At 40.0% G+C, this 24,044-nt stretch overlaps 2 protein-coding genes across 3 annotated transcripts; one reads left to right on the top strand and one right to left on the bottom strand.

The window, feature by feature from the left end:
* Positions 1 to 1,217: 1,217 nt before the first annotated feature.
* On the top strand, positions 1,218 to 12,586 carry LOC137255698 (uncharacterized). Of its 2 annotated transcripts, none has more exons than XM_067793188.1 (3): positions 1,218 to 1,429; positions 4,538 to 4,618; positions 10,465 to 12,586. In XM_067793188.1, exons 1-3 carry the CDS (start codon positions 1,417 to 1,419, stop codon positions 11,514 to 11,516), a joined length of 1,146 nt encoding a protein of 381 aa, XP_067649289.1. In that variant the 5' UTR covers positions 1,218 to 1,416; the 3' UTR covers positions 11,517 to 12,586. The 2 variants fall into 2 exon arrangements, with proteins under 2 accessions (XP_067649289.1, XP_067649290.1); XM_067793189.1 differs by having other exon boundaries at positions 1,218 to 1,376; positions 10,465 to 12,585.
* A 411-nt stretch (positions 12,587 to 12,997) lies between these two features.
* On the bottom strand, positions 12,998 to 18,528 carry LOC137256310 (E3 ubiquitin-protein ligase cblA-like). Its single transcript, XM_067794069.1, has 4 exons — positions 18,490 to 18,528; positions 14,448 to 14,506; positions 13,542 to 13,860; positions 12,998 to 13,174 (listed from the first exon to the last, which is right to left on the bottom strand). Exons 3-4 carry the CDS (start codon positions 13,857 to 13,859, stop codon positions 13,157 to 13,159), a joined length of 336 nt encoding a protein of 111 aa, XP_067650170.1. The 5' UTR covers position 13,860; positions 14,448 to 14,506; positions 18,490 to 18,528; the 3' UTR covers positions 12,998 to 13,156.
* Positions 18,529 to 24,044: the final 5,516 nt, after the last annotated feature.

Here is a 24,044-nt window from a genome sequence, read left to right as displayed (position 1 = left end):
CATTGTCAGTGACAACGCATCATCCTATTCAATTCCAAATTCGGACATTCACCGTGTTTTTTCTTGCGTGTGTTGTTCTTGCTTTCTTGCTGCTGTTATTCTATTCATTTAATTTTGCGACTAACTCAGTCACATTTACTCTAATTTCAAACTTGCAATGACACTTTTTTTGGGGGACGGGGGGTGTGGGGGGGATGGGGGGGGGGGGTGGGGGTGTGTGGTTGGTGTTGTTGTTTTCTAAATCACCTCAAGCCTGTCTCTATCTACCAAACTACGTTTGAGCTGAATATCAACTTTAGTTTATTCTGGAACAAGTATTTTCGTGTGATTTTTTTTTTCAAATTTGGGCAAAAACTCTATCTTAAGTCAAACCATAAACTTTATTTCGAGAAATCGGGAGGTGGTTTAATCGCATTTTGGTAGCTATTAACATCACATCAACGTAAGGTCATGACAAAGGATACACGCGACTCTGCTTTTTGCAGCGATTTCTCATGAATAAGATGATGAGTTTTGTCACTTTAATTCATGTAATTTATTTTATTTCCATGGTCTATTCATCCCTGAGTAGATTCGTCTTACAACCGTGCTTGAAGTAAGAATAACGTCTGGGCTCAATGACATGGTTAATGCATGTTGTCGTATCTCAGTTTTGTCGCAGTGACTGGCGTTCATGATGTCGATCACTGGATTGTCTCTTGAACATCCATTATTTTCCTATCACCGCCTGGATTATATATTCGTGATAATAAGTGAAAAACAACTAACGTTAACCTATAATGAAAGACATCAATGGTGGCATAAGCGAGACTGACCCATAATGTGCATTTCGAGTCACTATGTGACAATACACGATGAGGAAAGTCAATATCTCCGACATCCAACGAAAATCAGAGCTGACACAAGGTGTCTAAACTTCATGTATATTTTAATTGGATGTTGTATTTGAAATCACTCTAAATACCTGCGAAGTTTGTTAATGAAATGCATAATTTCTGTACCAGGTAATATGTTCACGCTAACCGTATTATAATGCCGATTATTTTCTATGTGTTCAGAAGACTTTGGTAGTAAATTTGCTAGTGAACAAATATTCTTGTTTTAGTGTTGTAAGAATAATAATTAAATAGAAAGCGACAAAACTCTTTATTTACTCGCACGAAAACCAAACTGTAAGCCATCTTGTCTGTTCCGAGAATTTATTTGACCCTAGATTTACGTCGCCTCGTGACTGCCATGTCCGTCACTGTTGTGATATTGTTGTCAAGGTTGAGTCCTCCCCGAGGCTGTTTAATAAGCCTGTCTCAGTAGCTGAGTTCACACCGGGGGATAGGGGTACATCCGAGCCAGTAGGTGTTGTCCATTGCTCTGGAAATGTGAGTGTTTTAGTTCCAGTGGCGTTTTTATTGCTGGAATATGATTGTCTTGGGTAAGTATTCAATTTCGTTTCATACTGCGATTATCTGCGTTATGGCCTATGCATATTAATTCATCACATTGAATTGAGGAGTCTCTGAGTTTCGTTTTTGTTTTCTTGTTCAACATTTCCCTTTTAGTGGCATCCAGGAAATAGGCACAATGAAATGAACAACAACCAGCACTGATGGACTTCATACATTTGACAATTCTGTGGCTGTAGTGTATGCATATTTTAACAGCTTTATCGTACAGTTCTAACTTATTTTCATAATTGTTTGACAGATGGTCGGTTCATAATTTGGCGTGGCTATTTATCCTTATACATGACGCAAGAATGTTAGGGCAACTCAATAACTCACTGTACTCACGAGCACGTTTGTTTGTAAAACATAACACGTTTACCGAGGATAAACAAGTCAGGCTCATGAGATGTCACGATCTGGTTTCCACTGACAGGAGATTCAGTGATAATACGACTATAATGTGATAGTGGTTAATTTACTCGTAATATATTAATCCCATTGACGTAATTATGATCTATACTTACATTATGATCTACATTACATTATGATCTACATTACATTATGATCTACATCTAGTTACATTAGATCCTATGGCATACTATGAAATAGTTGTGAAGTCATTAAACATTAAGATGTATGTTGTAAGACTAACCTTGGGGTATAGTAATCATATCACTTACCAGGACGTATACTGTATGTTGTTTTTTATATGATGTTTACACAACGCACATATCCAGTCAACTAGCGCTTGCTCAAGGCGCTGATATATATTTCCCTCGATCATTGAATGTCAATATCAACGGCCCATCGTATTATCAGTCTCAACTCCCTGGGGATCATACAACTCTTGCAGCCTCTAAGCGCACCGAGTTAATGTGGCTTTCCTTACTAGGTACCCATTCACAGCTGGGACACATAGTCACAGCATTTGCACGTTGCTGTACCCGCAACTAGGTGTTTGCACGTTGCTGTACCCGCAACTAGGAGTTTGCACGTTGCTGTACCCGCAACTAGGTGTTTGCACGTATTCATGTGGCCACCATCTGGTCATATACCAACGGATTTGTGGGTTCTTTTAAGTGCACGGGGTTGTGCACTGTACACTAGAGGTTGTGACAACACGGAAAGAGTCTCCACACAAAGTTTACTCCAAGGTTTTCACATCCGGTCACAGGTGGGGTCGATCCCGACATCTCAACCTCGATGGATCACTAGCCTAGCGGTTTACCAAGCTTTCCCATCCCGCCCCGAAACTATGGTTGCATGGTGATAGATATATCATCAGCTGATATATGTCAGATCTTATGACATATCGTTCAGTACTTGAACGAATGTTTCAAATCAATATTAGCTACATGTAGAAGTGAACTTTGGTGCAATATTAACATGCTACGAGACACCATGTAGATGTTTGTAAGCACTATGGCGTATCATACGTCAGTAAAGTTAGTTATTACTAATACGTATTGAGTAAAAGTAACAATGGCTGTGAGGTAATATCAAATGATATAACACCATCTGTTGTGTTGTATAATTTGCAACTGCATCTATAACAAATGGTTGAATTAATATTATGATGAATCCTGCAGAGGTTAAAAGGCATAGGGACACAGTTAATACGATGCCACTTAATCATATAAAAATATGAAATATTTAAAATAATGCAGTAAAAAGTGTTAACAATTTGACAATGAAAAGTGTACGTTTCCTAATTAATTTAATATTATTCCGATTGCATATGGACATACATTTCCTCAGATATAAAGAGGATATTAAACAACTTTCAGTGTAATAATAATTTTTATTAAACGAGCTGATGATTTAGTTTCAAATGGGAGAAATGCAGTTTGAAACCAGATCTTTCAAGAGTTAAATAACAATGGCATTTCACGGAAGCTAGTTTAGTATTCTGTTTATTACACTCCAAGATAAATTGGTAGAAACTGACCACAGAGTGATTACCTCTCAGCTTTCGGGCGTCAAGCAGGACCTAATACCATTATGCCAGACATTAGCATTGTGAAGTAATAACTGTAAACTATTATGACGTCATGTGTCTGAAGGTATTACACAAGTGTCATATCGCCCTAAAAATATTACACTGCAGTAACTTCCGCGTAATAAGCTATGTTATCACTCGCCCGTTTGATACCAGATCAGTCTCTTGTTTAATAAAAATGATATTACACGGAAGGTCGTTTTTTATCCTTTTCATATATATTCCCTTCAAATAGAGGGGACCTTTATTTGTTTACTTACGATTTAAAATATTTAGGAGATTTATCGGAGTCAGTCAATGTTGATATGATAATATTGATGGTTTGAGAGAGCAACACCATTTGCACTTCCTTACAACCATAGTTGTGGAATGTAGTCGCTTTTGAAAGATGATTGGTGTATGTCATGTAATGTGCTTGTTTACGATTTTCCTTTTAAAACAAACGACTAGAAACAAACACTTACAAATGTGTGATGCAAGAAAAATGTCAAAATTAATGTTCTAAGTGATTTCTCGACCTGCTTGAAAACCGTCAAAATCAAGAATGACACACCATGCACGTGTATGGGGCTACTGCGTTGTGAACGTGCATATCATGCGTTGTGTTTAGGGTGGTAATAGAGGGAATTGGTGATGCGTTCATAGGATGTCTGTCCTTGAAGCGTTTGTAATCGTTGACACTTCCTATCCAAATTGAAAGTTCAGGCTGCCCTACATTTTTTAAAAAGTATGTGTCCAGGATTAGACTGACTGATTTTAGGAAAAGAGTCGAAAATATGTTTTTGTTTGATCGGTATTCAAAGGGTAACCAGGACAGAGTTTAAAAAACTTTTATTTTGTTATCGTTTATTCCAAAGATAAAACAGCTGTTCTTCAATTGAGGATATTATCAGGTCGCATGAGATAGACGGCGTTTTCCCCTGCATAATACATTAAGATGGATGTGCCAAACATTTTGCAACTATTTTCAAAGTAATTGAGGTTAAACGTGTCTTTTTAACACATGATTGTGTGCGTGCACAGTGTCGCTGCCAAGCTGCCCCTTGTGGGTGTCAGGTCTGGTGTTTAATGTAAGTTGACGTTTGTGTATTTACAGACGGAAACCAGTCCCTCAAGATGAAGAGCCGCTGTCATCTCGTCACGTTCCTGCTTATATATGGACTTACCTACAGAGCAGGTACTAGACACTCTCCTAGTCATACCTAGACTGGTTTTCTGTCCCTTTCTTAAATTGGAAAAACTTAAAAGGTGTAACATCAACATTACACAATACAGCCTTTTCAGGTTCGTCATGCACTAGATACCGTATGACATCCTACCAAGCATCACACAAAATACCGGTGACTGATATCATGAGCAACTATTCACTACCGTACGAGACACTAAGGCATGTTGTAGTGTAATCCGACCCCTCTCATTAAGTCCATTAACACGCCTATTGTTACCATCATTGTTGGAAGGTGGCACGTTATATGTCCTATCTCCACTGTCGGGGGAAGGGAATAGGGAATGGGACAGGGAGGAAGAGAGAGATGGGCGAAGAGGCGAAGTTCTATGGCACTGTTCTATACTTAGCTAACGTCGCCTAACAGCGAGTCTTTAAAGTTATTTCAGGTACTCATAACTCAACATGTAGACAACTGTCTCTAACTCTACATTACCCTTCCTCTCGGTGTGACCCTCCAGTCGCTTTTAAAATACTGGAGTTAATACACTGTTATGCAAATATCCCCATGAACTGAGACACATAAATTTTCATAAAATAGAGGTCATTTCACGTTACACCTAGAATTCTAAAGGTCCCTACGTGTCTTGCACATTACTTTAAGCACTTGGAAGATTTTTACATAAAGTCTTTGAGCGACGTGGTCAGTGAAAGTACGGTGCGGTCAAGAATGAAGTTTTAAGATTAAGACCTTTCAAAAAGTCCTTAAAACAAAAGCAGCATCGCACTTGTTCCATTGTTTGATTTACCGCCGTCTTAACACCCTAATCTAGAGCAATTACCTGTCTTGTTTATGCATAAACATAAGATCCTACTTCCTCCGAGAGCACCAATTTATCGTTTCCACCATTGGGCGATGATACCTGTTATCCGCCCTTTACAATACAATTTAAGTTTGCTTTGCATATAAATTTAAGCCATGTTATTAAAGGGATATTACACGCGCGTAACATTCCGTGTGTAACCTCTGAATGTGAAGGCAAAATTACCCGTGAAGATCCGAGTTATAATTGGTCCTCTTCCATGGCCACCTATGCTTGTTGTAAGAGGCTACAAACGGGATCTGCTGGTCAGATTCGCTAACGTGGTTGGCGCATGTCATCGTATTCTAGTTGCGTAGATCGATGTTCATGCTGTTGATCACTGGATGTCTACTGTCATATTGATGTGATATTGCTTACTGTAGCGTTAAACAACACACGAAGACCAAACTGCATGACTGCACACACACTTTCGTTAAAATGTAGCAAATGTATCGGTATTGTTTACACTGCACGCTGGACGATAATTGGGGCGATGGGGTAGCCTAGTGGTTATAACGTTCGCTCGTCACGTCAAAAACCCGGGTTCGATTCCCCATGTGGGTACAATGTGTGAAGCCCATTTATGGTGTCTCTTGCAGCGATATTGCCGGAATATAGATGATATTGCCGGAATATAGATGATATTGCCGGAATATAGATATAACAGCGGAAAACCTAACTCACTGGTTGTAATGTAAAATGATAATCATGATAATAAATAATATTGATAATATAGCAGTTACAAACTTTAACATCAGGTATCCCTTTAACTGAATTAGTCTGCTAATAAAGATATGTAAGATCATATGAAGACGAATATGCATATGTAAACATTTGACGTCACTTGTTATGAATACACTATTAACAGATAAATAGGCATAAACCACACTAAAAGACAACAGGGTCAGGGTACACAAATATAATAGGGACTGACAACAAACATAGTTTTTATCTAATTTTCTAATTAATATGCACGATGAATAAACATCGATATCTCATCATGAGCAGAAAACGGCAGTTCCAAATATTTACTTTCCATCTGTCCTCAGATACATTGTCTTCATCTGACTATTTAATTAAACTTTTATGACTGTTGAGCTACGGGTTTTCACACAAACATATTCTGGGTAGACTTTTGTCTTAAAACCTTGTATCACTTACAAATTTTCAAGATCCGTGGACAGATATCTGTAGGACTTTCCATAAAGATAGTACGATAGAATCTGGGTTATTGGTTACAAAAAGCAAGGAAACCATGTTTTTTGCACGTACGACAAGCTGGCTTATCATGAAATGACGTTGACATAGCGTACATACCTCGTACAGGTGCATGTTCAACAGGTTTGATGTCTAGACAATTAATTATCCGTCTAGGTGATTGTTCCAGCTCTTCCATCACCTTTACTTGTCTCCTGTCGCAGATAAAAGGTTACATACTAGCGTATCCGTAAACACAAAGACAGGTGACAAAATCGCCAGGTACTCGTGGCTACGTACACCTTAACAATAAAGATGTCCAACACGGTCAACATGAACGGGTTTCTTTACACTCGACAAGTTCCTTCCAAGCGGGCCGTTGGGGTATCCAAGCGGTTAAAGTGTTTGCTCGTTACGCCGACGACCCGGGTTTGATTCCCCATACGGGCACAGTGTGTGAACCCATTCGTGGTGTCTCACTCACTTCTTCAAAGTGTGTACGATATAGTTTGTTTAATGAATGCATACTTTGCTGTACTTCGACTCATGGTGATATACAGCTTCATTTATGTTGATTCTAATATTACACAGTTTGAACACAAGGGCTACACTATTGTGTGATTTTATTTGTAAGATCAAAGCTTGCTGTGTTAAATGAAATGATCATTGAACACACTACAAGTTGTTCATTGGTCACGTGGGGGGTGGGGGGGGGACATGGGTTCATGTATCATCGATGTTCTCTGACCTCGAACACCTTAAGGAATATTTTGAATTGTTTAAAACACGGTACATGTTTGTTTGTAGCCATCGACTGGCATTCGCAAAACAGCGGTAATATCCCTACGTGATTCAATGTTATTCGAGACGAATAATTACTACCACGAAGTACCAACTAAATTCGGCATTCCCAGCGGGGTACATAGAAAATATTACTCGCTTGCAAGCACGGTACATAAAAACTAATGAAGGACTCAGCCAATCAAAACACGACATTTTTGTGTCAGGTAAGATAAACGTAAGTGTACTATTAGCAATATTCCAGCAACATCACGGTTGGGGAGACCAGAAATGGCCTTCACACATTGTATCCATGTAGGGAGTAGACCCCTCGTTTTGGCGCGACGACCGACCGCTTTAACCACTAAGCTACCACACTGGACGTTTGTGTATTGTATGGGCTGTATGAAGTGTCTTGCGTCCAGATGGTCCTTACCCCTTGCTACTAAAATTCCAGGGTATGTGAACTGAGATTTACAATACGTTTAGTCACTAATGTAAAGAACCAACAGGAAAGGGCGCCACATTGAACCCATTTAGATGAATCGTCGTGACAAGTGAACACCTTTACCTCGGCGCTAGTCAACCGTCCCTAAAGGTCCAGAATATGGATGAGAATACATTAAGCTGTTCATAACTGTCTCGAAGATGTTAAAATACACCGGAACTATTCAGTGTTGATTATTCAAAAGCCCTTCACAGTTACACCCTTTATAGTATTGAAACATGATTGCTCTTCCTACAAAGATTTAAAAGAACATCAAACGATTCTTGATTGCATGACACTTTTTATAGATAACAAATTCATTTCCGTACTCTACAGGACGTTTCAGAGCCAATTCTTGCTCCTTCATCAGGGGAATAATGAATCTCCCGTAGAGAATAACAAGAAGCTGTTATCTGTAAAACGTGCCATGTATTAACGTTCTTCCACCTTCTAAATGCCTTTCAAACACGTCGTACGATTTTTGCCCAAATGATCGTTAACAAGATTACTTCATTATGGACCTCAATAAAGCATTCAAAACGTTTAGGGACGACCAGTGACATTCATTTTCAAATTCGACATATATGAGACAAAAATTATGTCCGATGCAATTTCCTGTTTTGACATGTGTGTCCATGTTTGTTTAGGTAAACAATTGACTTGCCTGTGTCCCTTTACCTGTTTATGACGTACTACCGGTTTTACAAGATATTTCACTTGCAAACACCTGCTACCAGATTCATTGACAGTCACTTGAATCACTCATATAGGCATATTTGGTGAATATGTCTATTCAGGTATAGAATATTTGTGTTTCCCACACTGTGATGCGTTCGTAATGCATTTGTACAAGTGTGCAGCTATCATAAATGCAGTAACACTCTTTCAAACACATGATACAAGTAAACCACCCAATCAACGGTGCATGCATCTGGTGCGGTTCAAAATACACTTTAGCGGAGATGTTAATTGGTCACAAGGCAACCATTTGTCATTTGTATGGCCCATTCATTATATATTATGTACCACACACACACACACACACACACACACACACACACACACACATACACACACACACACACACACACACACACACACACACATTGATATTCCATAATAAAGTACAGGCCTAATGGATAACAACGTCTTTATTACCATATGTTACGCCGTTTCGGTTTCGGTGGTGACAACAATAGGAAGCTAATGGTAATTGGGATAGAAACGAAATATACATGGCTAATATCAGCCATATCAGTCATGTATATTTTGTTTCTGAATTAACATTGGCTTTCTGTTATCACCACATCATCACCACCATCTATTGTTGCTACTGTTAATCCCTTACATTCAAACCTACTTCTTGTTGTTACTTCATCCCTGTTCATGTATATAAGTCCGTGCTGTGTTCTTTTGTGCTGTGCTGTAGTACCTCGTTCATGCTTGACAGCGGTATAAGAATCCATACCGAAACGTCGTATCATATAATAACAGAGAAGTTGGTATTACAGAAAGCATTGTACTATGTACTTGTTCAATGACTTCTAAAATGCCAATCAACTAGATCACACTGATATACCGTCTATAGTGAAGGCTGCAGGTCAGTCACAAACCTTCATGATATCTCAAAGAAGCCTCGTCGTGTGTCATCCGCGCCTCTGAAACCGACCGTGCCGTGATGATATATATCAGCACGATACTTCATCACTAGCTGACAAAAGCCAAAAACTCGAGTTGGTTGACGTGCGAATCGATCATTCTCAACTCAGTACATGTATGGTCACTCGTTGCTATATTTTCTGTCTTTAGGGAGCAGGACCAAGACCTTTGAGATCGACGTAAGTTAATGTTGGTGTATGACACTTGCGACTGTCTTAGAGAACTTAGAAAATCTAGGCCCAGATGAATAGCTATGTACACTTGGGTCAGATATATTGAAGTTACATCCGTCGATGACATAGTGTAGTTGAATGAGCTCGTATCATAAAAATTGAAGTCCAAAGACCTTTTTATTGCTACATAGACACGAGAGGAATATGAGGTATTGTGATCCATTCTCGCTTTGTATCAACGATGACAGACAAACATCAGACATCAGTGATCCCCGCTGATAGACAAGCGTAAGGTACTGAGATCCATTCTGAACTTCATGAATGCAAGGGCAAGCCAAAGAAGGCCATGACAGTACAAGACAAATACAGGACATATTTGTCAGTAATGTAACGGATTTGGAAATATCCTCCAAATCCTTCATTTTACCATTAAACGTCTTGACATCTTGGATAAATTTACATATACCGGTACCACTAAACGTATTTTCTGCGCATAACCGGAAGACAGCTTAAGGTTAGGATTATGTATACAACTATCATCGGTATAAGTGATGTGCTCCGAAAGCTTTACTAAGTCCTCAAATACTAAATAGTGTCAGCGAGAGTCGCATGGCATGCTTTTGAATTATCTTTGCAAGAACATGTGACAGGTAACCTATACGTACACGTGCAACTCATGAGCATCCTCTTTCATTTCAGGCCATGCCTACCGTACCTACTTCAAATCGAGTTTAGCATCACTACCATCTAAATACCTGCCTCCATCCTGGCTTCAACGGGGTCAACAGCGAAATGCCCGACCATATCAGTACCTGCCTCCAACAACCCAGCGTCCATACGGCTACAATCCTGGTTATCCTCAGGGGCAGTCATCTTACCAATCGCTGTCTTCATCTGCGTACGAGCCTGCCTATCAGCCCCAGTCTAACCCTGCTTACCAACCAGCCTATCAGTCTCAGTCTTCCTCTGCCTACCAGCCTCAGTCACAACGAGGGTATAAACCTCCAACACAGTCAGCAGGTCAGGGCAGGTATGCTGCACCGACAATATACCGACAGAGCTATCAACAGCCCACACAGACTCAGCAGGGGAACACGTATCAACAGCCTCAACAGGGGAACACGTACCAACAGCCTCAACAGGCGAACACGTACCAACAGCCTCAACAGGCGAACACGTATCAACAGCCTCAACAGTCGAACACGTATCAACAGCCTCAGCAGGCGAATACGTACCAACAGCCTCAGCAGGGGAACACGTACCAACAGCCAATGAAGTGGAACACGCATCAGTCACAGCAGGCATATCGACCCGAGGTTGCCCAGCCGTCTGGGGGTTACGTAGACCGGCAGAGAGTTCCACAACGACAGACGTACCCAAAACCAGTAGCCACCACCACAACTACAACTACAACCCGTAAACCAGTGACTTACCGTAACCGACCAAAGTACATAGTGCCCACGACTACCGCAATACCGACCCCAGGAGGGGAAGTTGAAGGAGTCACTGGAGGAGCAGGGGGTGCCGCTGGTGTTACGGGGCAGCCCGGGTTTGACTTCTATGCGACGATGCCAGTCACCCAGACACCTGAAGTCGAGGTAGAAAATGGCAATGGCAATGGCAATGGCAATGGCGGTGGAGGCGGCGGTGCTGCTGTTGCTGGTCCTGCCCCTCCCTATCAGCAGAATCCCCAGAATCATTTTTGGAACCCTTTTTTCTCGATGGCTGCCTATTCCTACTTTACAAAATGAGTACTTCAGCTATGCAAGACAGGCATTTCGAATCCTATACTCGATAGTGTACGCCTTTGGAAACATCCCAAATATGTATGTGCTGAGCAACAATTAATACTAGGTTTTGCCTTACTCTTATCATTTTGTGAAATGCTTTTGTCGCCTATAGTCCAACCTGTTGCTTTGCAGCGCAGAAAGGATGTGTGTCATATTTAGTAAGGCAACAAATCAGGACTGTTTATGACTCACTTTGGGTCCAGTGACCCCACTGCGTGCACGACGTTTCTGCGAACCTACCGTTGAAGCAAAATGTGAAGCAGATGACTCAAAGCTAGAGCTCGTGCTGCACGAGAAATGTCTGGATTTGTGCGATATATATTCCGAGCGCTCATTGGTCTGAACACTCGCAAGTTCCTTTAACTTTAACCAGGTCGTGTCTTGATTGGCTGGTTACTAATAGCGACCACAGCACCAGTGGGATGTGTTCAGGGCACGGGAGGATGTCGAGTATACAAAGACTTGTGGAGTTTGATGATGATGGCGCTGTATGAAAACAGACTACAGATGCCAGAGAACTAAATTCATTTTCATGGTATTAGGCGAGACAGCGACGGATGACCGACGTTTGTTAAGTAGATTTCACCCGCAATTTCTGTGAAATTATTGTTTTGATACACTTGAAACCGATTAAAACAATGTTTATCAAGATAATACGTTTTATCGTTTAAAAAGTCTAAATGTAAAATATAAACGACACACGTTGTCATTCCTTTGCCGGAAATTATCTAAGAAACTTTGATGAAAAGATAAATGTTTCAGGTTTAAGGCGTTCGTGATACGGCTTTGCTTTTATTTTTCTCATTTTTCAATTTTTGGCTTGTCTGTTTGTCTGTTGCATTTTAGGTTGGAAGGGGTTTCCTGTCGTCTTTGTCTCTCTTCGTCTGTTTTGTTGTATGGTTTTGTTTGCTTGTGCTTTTGTTATAGGAAAGGAGGTTTCAAATATATGGCGCCTGCATATGCTCCATGCCAGCACCAACAGTTATCTGAATAAACATATACAGATGTGAAATGAAGCCTCATTTCAAAAGTTCGCTCTCCATGTGTTTCTTTCATAAGGATCGCATTTAAAATTACCTCTGTCTGTTGTGGTATTGTCACAACCGTCCCTGTGACCCAACGTTTGTCCTAAGAAAGAGACGTCTTCCTCACCCCTCTGGCATGGCTTGACAAAACTAGCCGTGCTGGCGTTAAACGGTCGCTCACTCACTCACTCACTCACCCACTCACTCTTTGGATCTCATTAAAGGTTTTTCAGAAATCCATTCAGCATATTCGGTGAAAGTGATGATATAGTTTTCAATATATACAAGACTCTGAGTCCTAAAAAGTAGAAATTAGAAAATACATTAAGCAATTGTTTGCTTTGCACAGATAATTGAGTTCAATATAAAAAGTCTTGCTCTTTTAATCCGTTAAAAAGAGTTTTCAACAAGAAGGTGCATTGTTGCGCTTGTAGCGTTTATTGAGTAAATATATTCAGACATATACGTCGTTTAGAGGTGAAGGTCATTCACACACAGTATGGCGACAATGGTTGAACATTTTATGGTGTTGGGTTCCCTATTCAGTTGTGGTTTCTTAAGTGTCTCAGATGGTCATCAGCTCTCTTTCATGACCTGAAAATAAGATTCGAAAATCTTTACAATCTTTCGGCAGTCTAAATTTCTTCACTTCCACGGGTCGTTTCCTGGGTTATTTTCATTATAATAGTGTCAATTGATCAACTCAAATCAGAAACCGTTTTCATTTCAGAAATAGATTATTAGTCTTGGAGTTATTTTGAAGGTACAGCCTTTTCTGAAATAAATTTGTACATCATTATATTTCAGAAATCGATTATTTTTCTTGGGCGGCCTTTTGATGTGCAGCTTCTCCATTTTTCATTTTAATTTGTAAATCATTTCATTTCAGAAATTAATTAGTAGTCTTTGAGTCCTTCTTGGATATGGCACGATTCGTCTCACAAATCATATATATATTTACCATTTTGACTCGACGCTGTATTAAATCTTCTTGGTTGTCGGAGTAAATGTTGTCGGGGTCCACGTCGTTGGTGTTCGTGTGGTCGGGGTTCGCGTTGTTGGGGTTTTGGTTGGCGGGGTTGTCGTTGGTGTTCGTGTTGTCGGGGTCCACGTCGTTGGTGTTCGTGTTGTCGGTGTCCGAGTGGTTGGGGTTTTGGTTGGCGGGGTTGTCGTTGGTGTTCGTGTTGTCGGAGTCCACGTCGTTGGTGTTCGTGTTGTCGGAGTCCACGTCGTTGGTGTTCGTGTTGTCGGTGTCCATGTAGTAGGCGTTACAGCGCATGCTACAAGTAATGTTGCCTTATTAATATGTTTGCTTTTGTATATTCGCGTGGAAGGATGCTAATATTTGAAGTAACCTTTCATTAACTATCTGCATTTCCTTGCATGTATACACGCACGAAGATTCGGATTAGAATTGGCCTTTGGAAATCCATGACTGTCGATAGAGCAACTCGACGTCAGATTCACTGCAATGGTTGACATTTGTCATCGTATCCCAATTCGTAGGACGATGCTTTTGATGCCAGTCACTTCAATGTCTGGTCCAGACTTATAGATCGCCTTCATCAAGTTTGGTTATTGCTGAGTGCGTCGTTAAACACACGCACGTACGTACGCACGCACGCATGCACACGTTGTTTCTATTGCCTTACGAAATAAAACATGAGAGGTAGTAATGAATCATATGCTACTTCGATATGTGAAATGTAGTGTAGTTTGGCAACGTGCACTTGTGTGCGTAGATTTATGCAACTATTATTGTGCCAGAACCTGAAACACTATATTTCAGTTTACAATGTTTACTTTGACCCCACCACGCATGACCAGCCAGCGTAACAATAAGTACAAATCGATTATCACAACGTACCTCCACACAGACAGTAAATTACTAGCGCAGCTGTAGCGGCAACCAACATTTTGTCCTATCTGAAATAAAACCAAACTGACTTATAGAAATCTGCATCACAAATCGCACCTAACAGTTCTAAAATTAAAGAAAAGCAATTTGTAAGTTGATCACGTATTTTTGTGACCTCAGTAAAATCTTTCTACCAAGATAAGGTATTTTACATATACTTTCTGTCAAAAGTTTAGACTCACTTAAAACACTAAATGTTATATCCATATGGAAACATGTTACATCTATGATTGATTGGGGGAAACCAACTGCAAACCTTACCCACATGAATTTCAGGTGGACGGACCATGCATGTGCAAATATTGTGCATGTGAATAGCTGCGTTTTGGTGGGAAATGTTCGAAAGAATTTGCCAGATTTTACAGGTTTTCGTCATTTATTGAACTCATTACAATATTTTTCTCAACTTTACGATTTTTTTGTTTACTATACATCAGTTCATGTGTCAACTGTGTCTTCAAACAGTATGGAATAATTTGCAAAAATTAAATAAGAACAGTTATCTGAAGTAAGTGGCTATATTTACACCAGTGAGTCTAAACTACAGAAAGGAAGTCTACATTTGACCAAATCACGTGAACGTCCATTCTGTCATGCATGTTCGTCCACTCGATCTGCCATTGTAGCCACGAGAACGGGAAAGATTACTGTTTTGAATACCCCCTGTTTCTATGTCCTCATGAAACCTGACATGTACGTGTTATGACTTGTGGTTTCATCTACAAGCAAGGGAAGTACGCGGAGTTTAGACTTTCAGACACACCATAAATTGGCTTCATCTAGGGAATCGAATCTGGTGTCGGAGATGGCCCCTTCCCTTCAGTGCCCGCCAAGTACATCCAAGAATCAGACGGTTGGTGATACATTGTGCCCAGTGTTCTCAAACACTCGAATACTAAGAAACGCAGTCAGAAGAGAACACACACAAGGTGGCCGTGGGGTAGCCTAGTGGTTGAAGCGTTCGGTCGTCACGCTGGAAACCCGGTTCGAGTCCCCAAAATGGATACCACGTTTGAAGCACCTTGCTGGCGTCCCCTGACATGATATTTCTGGACTGTTGCTGAAAGCGGGATAAAATTAAACTCTCTCACTCACTACAACTATGACATTTAAAACACATAATAACAACCAACAGCATACTACTACTACTACTACTACTGCTGCTGCTGCTGCTGCTGCTGCTGCTGCTGCTGTACACAGCTACTACTACAGCTACTACTGCTATTTTTCTTCTTTTTCTACTACTTCTTCTTTTACTACTGCTGTTACTACTACTATTACTACTACTACTACTGCTACTACTACTACAACTGCTACTGATGCTAGTGTCGGTACTGTTGTTGCAACCAGCAGTCCTCCACCTCCTAAATGCCATAGAACAACAGGTGATGTAAGCCCAATGTTGATTGTGGAAACAAACTGTTACTGGTCACGGCACTGTTGCCAAACACTCTAACACTGCTAGAAAGGATCTGCAAAGGTCTATGGAATACAAAAGCATGACAATGGCGCGAAGACTGTTAAACATCCTCGTAAAGTATAGATGAGTGAGTGAGCGAGGTTTTATGCCGCAAAATAAATATTTCTGTTCTACGTCGGCTGTTCGAAATAATCAAATCTGAGTTTGAGAATCTAGTGCCCAATATCAAAAGCATCAATCTACGGAATTGGAATATAAAGATCTACACCGACCACGTGACCGTGTCTGAGTACCCGATCCACCCTTACGACAAGTGCGGTTCCTGAAGGCCAACACTAACCCAGATCTTCAGTGGTTTAAACAGCTTTTGTTGGATATTGACAAAACCGACTGTTGCCGGTAATGAGGTATAACGTTATCCAAGGGGACATGATTTTCCTGCTCGACCGCCTCGATGATTGGAGGAAAAGCAGGACAGTTCGTGGTCACGGTGTCCTGGTTGAGGGTGGTGCCCTGGTTAGGGCAGTAGTCGAATGTGACGCATTCGATACAGCCCAGGTTACTGACCTCATGACATGCACCACTAAATGATTACCTTTGAAATGTTGTCTTCCTAATCCACAACAGATGCGGGTTCCCTTCAGGTTGAGATTGAAGTAGGCGCAACGAGCAAGTACAGGGAGTGATAGAATGTAGTAACTATTTTGCGTCGTTGTAAATGATAGTCAAGAAATGACCCGTGTTGAGGACCGGGTTTTTGCAGACTTTAAATTGGCTGTTCACACTCAACGTTTCTTCCAAAGTTATTCATGTTGTGGACTCGCAAATATTTGGGGCTCCCTTCACAAAGCTACCTTTACTAAGGTTAACCTTAACTAAGTCCAATGTAAACTTAGTGCAGTGTTAAAGAATGGGAGGTAATGTTCATCTTAGTAAAGGCTGTTTGGTGAAAGGAGCCCTTGGTCTTCAGCATGTCGTAAAATGCGAGTAACGGAATCAAGTTGTCATCGTATCCCACTTGTGTAGATCGATGCTCATGCTGATGATCACCGGATCATTTCCAAGCCACAGCCATATAGCTAGAATTTTGAGGAGTGCGGCATAAAACAACCAACCAATCACCCAACCAACCAACGCTCTACACTCAGTTCAGCCCTCGAGTTTTATCTGCAGTGTGTGGCGTTAAACAACAAGCAAACGTAAATCGTGTGATCACAGCACCGCAGCGTGTGATGTATCACAGTGTGAATAACGTCGGAAGGAATTTGCTTTATGCTCTCTTATAACAGACACAGCATGAAGTCAATTCGTCTTTCGGCTCGCATCTTAATGGACATACAACTGAATTTTAAAATGGACACAAACAGAACTGAAAATCAGTAGTTTAGTGCAGTGGTGAAAAATTAGTAACTGTTACTTTTACGTAAAATAGCTAAATATAAAAATAGTCATTTCTGCGTATCATGGAAATGAAGCGTTTGTTTGCATGTTCCCGGTAAACAAATACTTTATTGAATAAAACGGGGGAAGAGAAAAGTGTAATTAGATTCGGAGTGTACTTATTTCAACAATACACAGAAGGTTCTCGAGCTTATTGTGTGAGTAATCCTCAGCGCAAATAAAAACAGAATTTTGTGGAACGGAATGTGAGCTCGTTCTAAGGAACGGGACGGCGTGTTTGGTACTTACAGGCTGAAAACCTGTATTTAACAAGCATGACATGGTAGGAAATAAGACTATGACCGGATTTGCCTATGTTTCCAGATATTTACTGAGGACGTGTTAATAATAATGTCAGACTAATTAACTTTTAATTGTTATGGATCACAAAAGTATTACTAGTTTAAGGCGCTGAGTATGGATTTGGACTTACTCATTGAATCCTTGAATTTAGGCTATGTATTAAATTTTTCATCTGTTAATGGTAAGCTGAGGAGTTACCTCCCCTTCGTTTTTATTTCGGTAGGATGCTCATTGCTATCAGAAGAGTGTAGCGTGGCACAGTTTCTGCTAGTATTCAGTGGAACTATAAATTAGATTTAAAAGGGATAATTGTTGAGATATATGGAGGTTGTAACTTTCGAATTATGTTCATCTCTCTGAAAACATTGGTCTTTCAAGACTCAAGAGGCCTCTTCTACATTGAACTTTCCACAACTGACAACTTCAATCAGGAAATCTACACGAATCAAGACGAATCAACTATCTATCTATATAAAATATCTGTAGCCCGCTCGGATCTCGTAGAACCACTCAAAAGCGCCATACTGAGCTTGTCAATATTTTAGGTTTGTGACCCAGTGGTACTGTATTAGAAATCTGTCATTCACTCAAATGTTGTCCATATACAGCAATTTCAGAACCGCAACATTATTTTTTTCTAGCAGATTTCAGGTTCATTACTACGGTGAATTTTGAATGCAAACCCATAACAGAATCAACAGTGTATTAATCAAGTGCTAGTCACCCATAACTGCACAATTTTTACATTGGTGTTTTATAGCCCCACAGTATCTTCAAAATATCAATACATCTTAAGCATGCTAAATAAATATGTCAACTAATACTTACTGATGCTTTAAATCGCACTGTGAATGATGTCGTGTTGCTAGGTATGACTAGATTTGCCCAGCAATGTCTGTTTTATAGTTCTCACACTCTTGCTTTTAACACCTCAATCAGTTTCAATTAGTCTGAAACATTATGCAAAAATCACGTTCAAGAAGATTCTACCGCGCTCCTCTTAAAACTTAAAAACATCAAATGAAAACAAACGTTATACTCGGTTGACCTACTCCAGGATGCATGGTGGGACTAGCATGTGTTGAAGACGTAACTACGCGTCGGTAAGCAATACATAAACTGTGTGTCAGCTTGTAGAGTATGGCATCTTCATCTCAGTTCCTTCTTCAAGTTGTGCAATCAAACTGAAGCAAGGTAGTCTATCATACAGACACTGAAGCAAATACATTCAAGAAAGCCCACGCAAGCCCAGAAAAAGTGGCAAGCCTAGATTTCCACAGCTTCAGGAAGAAAGTCTCAGAGCTCCTTTTCATTATATATTTTCCGTTTTACTATTTTGTCAGAAAAATATATTCATTTCAGAGACTAGTTCTTATTCTAGAAACAAGGCTGTCATCACACGAGCTATAACCCGACGAATGGGTATTCAGTGTAAACTTAGTTAAAGCTACTAAAATCAGTGCTTTTATTACCCTCAGCATAAACCTCGTTATAGCTTCTTACTTAGTCTATGTAGATTAGTACATATGTAGCGGCTGGTATATTTCTGTTTTATTCTATATGTTTTAAAAGTTTAAAGTTTTAAGCTACGCGAATTATTAACCCCTGGCTTAATTCTAAGAGTTATTATTTCAAATTCGAAGCGTCCAGAATGAGTGAGTGAATGACGTAGGCTCAGAGACGCTTTGAACACTGTTCCACATCTGTTCAATGTGAGATGTGGACATATGCTTGAACAAGGGGGAGAGATTTTTACGAAATATGCGACGTTTCGATGTAGATACTAATACAGTTGTCTTACAAGTTTCTTACCATGTACACTGACAGTTGTATGTCCATAAAACAAAACCCCTTGTTAACCGCACCAACTACTATACGACATTCAAAGGACATACACATGTACAACATTGGTGAAACTTATGCGCATGATTATCGTGTTGACAAAGCTACATACAAGTACATTCGAACACACGATCCCTGCATACTGAGGGGAAGCAACTGGGAACAGACTGCGTCCACTACCAATGGACCATTCTTTATTAGTAATACTGTATGAGGTATGAACGAAACGCCCATCTCCGTGCACTGTATTTCCCTGTGTCAAATAGAAGCGACAAACCCCTTTCCACATGTATAAAACATTGATTCGTATTCTGATTACACTCTGGGACTGAAGAAATAATCCAGTTTAGACAATGTGGAGCTGATGATATATGTGCAAGCCACGAATGGCACTGAGATTAAATACCAGTGTTGACAACCTGCCAGACTGGACGAATGCCGATTTTGACAGCTTCCACTGTATCATTGTTTATGTATTTGTTCGAACAGTATTCGGCCTGTAAGCCTCGGGAGGCCCTACTTCCGGCACCATGCTGGTTCCTGGTTGCCTTGAGACATGGAGCACAGGGCCCACTTTACTGCCGGTATCAAATTTCAAGTTTGACAAGTGTGATAGTTGGCTAATTCTGTGATGGCTACATCTGAAGTTATGGATGTTGTTGAAGCTGCAGAGGAAGGTGCTGGCGAAGCGATCGCTGTTATGGCTGTTATGGCTGAAAATGCATTCGCATGTGAAGTGGCACGCAGAAGGCTGCCCTAGTTGTCACACATGAAGAAAAAGATGTTGAAGCCATTTCCACGGTTGATGGCGATGTGGTTTCCACAAGTCGATGTAGTTGCACATTCCCACATGCATACAGTTTAGTCTGTTGAAGAAGCGGATGCTGCTGTTGTTGTTGTTGATCACGAGCTGAAGACGTAGATCCTGCTGATGCTGCCTGTCACCCGTTCTTGTCATCCTTTCATTGTTCGTTTTTATTAATAATTTTGCTTTTCGGTTCGTTCGTTTGTTGTTGTTATTGTTGTTGTTGTTTTGTCCTTTTGTCTTTGATACTTTGTGTTTTTGTTCTTGGAGCAGGCGTTGGCGTTAACTGTAGAATATAACAAAATACATTTATAACATTTCAAATAATTTCAAATCGGTTTGAAAAATAATCAATCTCACCCGTTCTCAGTTTTCCACCCTGAAATATCATCAGTTCACATAGGTCTTGCAAACAGTACATTTCAGCATAGATAAACATCTATTTATATAATCTCGGAAATTATTTAATTTTGCAAAAAAAGACGGTTCTTACATTATAATTATAAAAAATATAATGGAAAAGAGCCCCGAGACTTTATTCTTTAAAGGAAAGAAATATGGAAAAATAGACTTGCCCACAGAATCTTGACTGTAGGGGCTTCAAGATCTGTATAACAGACCACAAAGAATGAAAACTGCATCGTCTTAACAAGTTGACCAGAGTGATGTAGACTTGCCTCTGGACCTGAAGAGACCTCAAAGAATGAAAACTGCATCGTCTTAACAAGTTGACCAAAGTGATATAGACTTGCCTCTTGACTTGAAGAGACCACAAAGAATGAAAACTACATCGTCTTAACAAGTTGACCAAAGTGATATAGACTTGCCTCTTGACTTGAAGAGACCTCAAAGAATGAAAACTGCATCGTCTTAACAAGTTGACCAAAGTGATATAGACTTGCCTCTTGACTTGAAGAGACCACAAAGAATGAAAACTGCATCATCTTAACAAGTTGACCAAAGTGATATAGACTTGCCTCTTGACTTGAAGAGACCACAAAGAATGAAAACTACATCGACTTAACAAGTTGACCAGAGTGATGTAGACTTGCCTTTTGACTTGAAGAGACCACAAAGAATGAAAACTGCATCGTCTTAACATGTTGACCAGAGTGATGCAGGAGTTAGGTCCCTTGGCGTCTTGAGGTCAACCAAGGAATCCCGTACCATCTGCATGCTTGTGTGTTTCACCAAATGGGTCACCAACTACTGCTCGAGGACGGTGCCTGACAGCGCCCGGACTGCCATATTAACTTGTCGTGTCTCTCAGTCTCGCTGTAATTTAGAAGCTACTTGTTGTAGACCCCCTCCATCCTGCCTCGTCAGACAGCAACACAACAGTGGGTTTGGGTTCATTAGCTCCGAAATTCAACCAGGTTGTGCATATTTAGCCTGAATTAAACAGTGTTAATCAAAGTTAACTGAAGGCAGCGCATTACTCTAACCACGCTCATATGTATTGAGCTATGGTCACCTGGAGAAGGAGAAAAACAATATCCCGTTCATTGCTTCGGGCATACCTATGAGAGTTTACAAGTGTAAACTAGCTTAACAAAGCTGACTGATTACCTTTTTTATCAATACACTTAACAAGCAAATCGTTTGAAATACTGCCTCTAACATTGAGCTACTGATGTACATTATCACCATCCTATTCAGATCATGGATTCTTATATTGTATATTTCAACAAAAATTATTTATTTCTGACATTTATAACAATTCACATACACAGGTGTATACTATCAATACCAAGTTAATTATATTCCATGAAATGTTTATTGTCCTTGGTTATGACGTGGTTAACAAGACACCACCTGCATCGTGTTTAGGAGAATAAGTCAAGTAGAAAGTTTAAAATGATATTTTATGACACTTCATTCATGTTGAAACCGATTAATTTTGTTCTCATAATCACATCGGTGAAACAGAGATAGAATATACATGAATAATAAGATGCTGTATCGAGAAAATACACACAGTCGCATCGATTCCGTTTGTTGCCTCTTACGACAAGCGTTGATTGCTGAAGACTAATTTATATTTTCACAGACAACCGCTTTATGAGTTGATCCAGATGGCTCATAGCATGAACTCAGTGAAGCAAGTAGTAGAAGTCATAGCAACAAAATGAAACGGTTTTCGTGCTGAATATATCGGGGAGTTTTCTATGTTTTCTTTAGAGAAATCTATTGCTCACATGCTAACGAGTTTCAAGGCAACATAAGGTCAGCCAAAATATGCGTTCACGTTCTATCTTACATAAGGTCGGGGGTGTTGCCTTGATTATCATCTTGGGGTGGAATCCACTTTTCAGGCACATCCATAATTACAGGGCATGTAACATGAAAACATGCACGTGTTAATTATAGTGGTTTTGGGGGGTAATGGTTTGCTGTGTGATGAAGCCCGTTTTTAAATTGTTCACATCAATGTCTTTACAATAATATAAACACAGTGTTACCATTGCATGCATTCCTATTTACATTTGTTTGTTGTTTGTTTTGTACCCCTCCGGAATGCCAAACAGAGAAGACAAAATAGTGATCGTTTGTTGGACTACTTCTTTATTCGGGTGCCTAATACTATAGGACAAATCATCAGACTTCGTCGATGTCATGTCACTATGCCATATTTGGTTTTGTTGCAATAATTACATTTTGTGTTAGTGAGCTATTCCCCGTTGTCGAATGATATCAAACGTACTTCAGATGAACGACCTGCCCCTAAGGTATGAGAATGAAGGAATGTAAGGGTTAACTTTAGTTAACCTTAGTTAACTTTAGTTAACTTTAGTTAACTTTAAGCATTACTAAGTATGAATGCGGCCTCTCGGTAGGCGACAAGGGAGAAAAATATGGATCAATATTTAGTACATTTCAACATAAGTCATTTCGTAAGTCCGAATATAACGGACAGCTAATCAAAAAGTGGACTTCGTCCCTAATCGTATTGCTACCACAAAATTTACAAAAATCTACCTTCTAGGAGTGTAAATCTACCGACCTTTATTTCCAGAGGTAGGGTGCCACAGCGTAGTTTACTAAGGATACTACGGTGAGATCTAGGCAGAATGTCAGTGACATATGGTTCGGCTGATAATAATTTCTTAAACTTTCTGTAAGTACGAAGTTTATTCCCGTTAGGCTTCCCTGGGTCGTTCCAAAGTGTTTATTCCAATACTGACAATCTAAAATCGTACCCACTGTGAAACATAATAAGCTTCCGTTTTAGATATTTTATACAAGTCCACCACAGGGACGTCTAAATTGTTAAGAATAGTAACTACAATTTTATTTCAGGATTTCGAAAAAGTATTGGACCAGCTGCATATGGCACTCGATATTCTCGACCGTTCAGTGCACCCGGGCTTACGCCAATAACGTACAATTGTCAATTGTGAAGAAAGAAGAGTCCCAACCAGCAATTTCCGACCGCACCCACGCCCATCAAAACCACACCATCCATTCCAACATCAACATACTTGAAGACAACCGGTCCGACTAAGAGAAAACCCTTAAACGATTAAACCCACCAATAAACAAGGTTATGACATTCCTACTGCTTACCATCATTTACATTCGAATCTAGAATAACCCTTTCCTTTCACTTGTCTATATGGCTTAGTCGTTATGTGTAATCACAACAAGCGTCAGTACTGTCAACACAATGTACATCAGTCTCTTCACTTGTTTAAACTCATATACTCTTCATGAACATATTGCGCATAATGTTGTG

The sequence above is a fragment of the Haliotis asinina genome, chromosome 11 (genome assembly GCF_037392515.1).
Source record: "Haliotis asinina isolate JCU_RB_2024 chromosome 11, JCU_Hal_asi_v2, whole genome shotgun sequence".
Classification (NCBI taxonomy): Eukaryota; Metazoa; Mollusca; class Gastropoda; order Lepetellida; family Haliotidae; genus Haliotis; species Haliotis asinina.
Note: the sequence above shows the minus strand (reverse complement) of the source record. Positions and strands in the feature narration are given on the sequence as shown.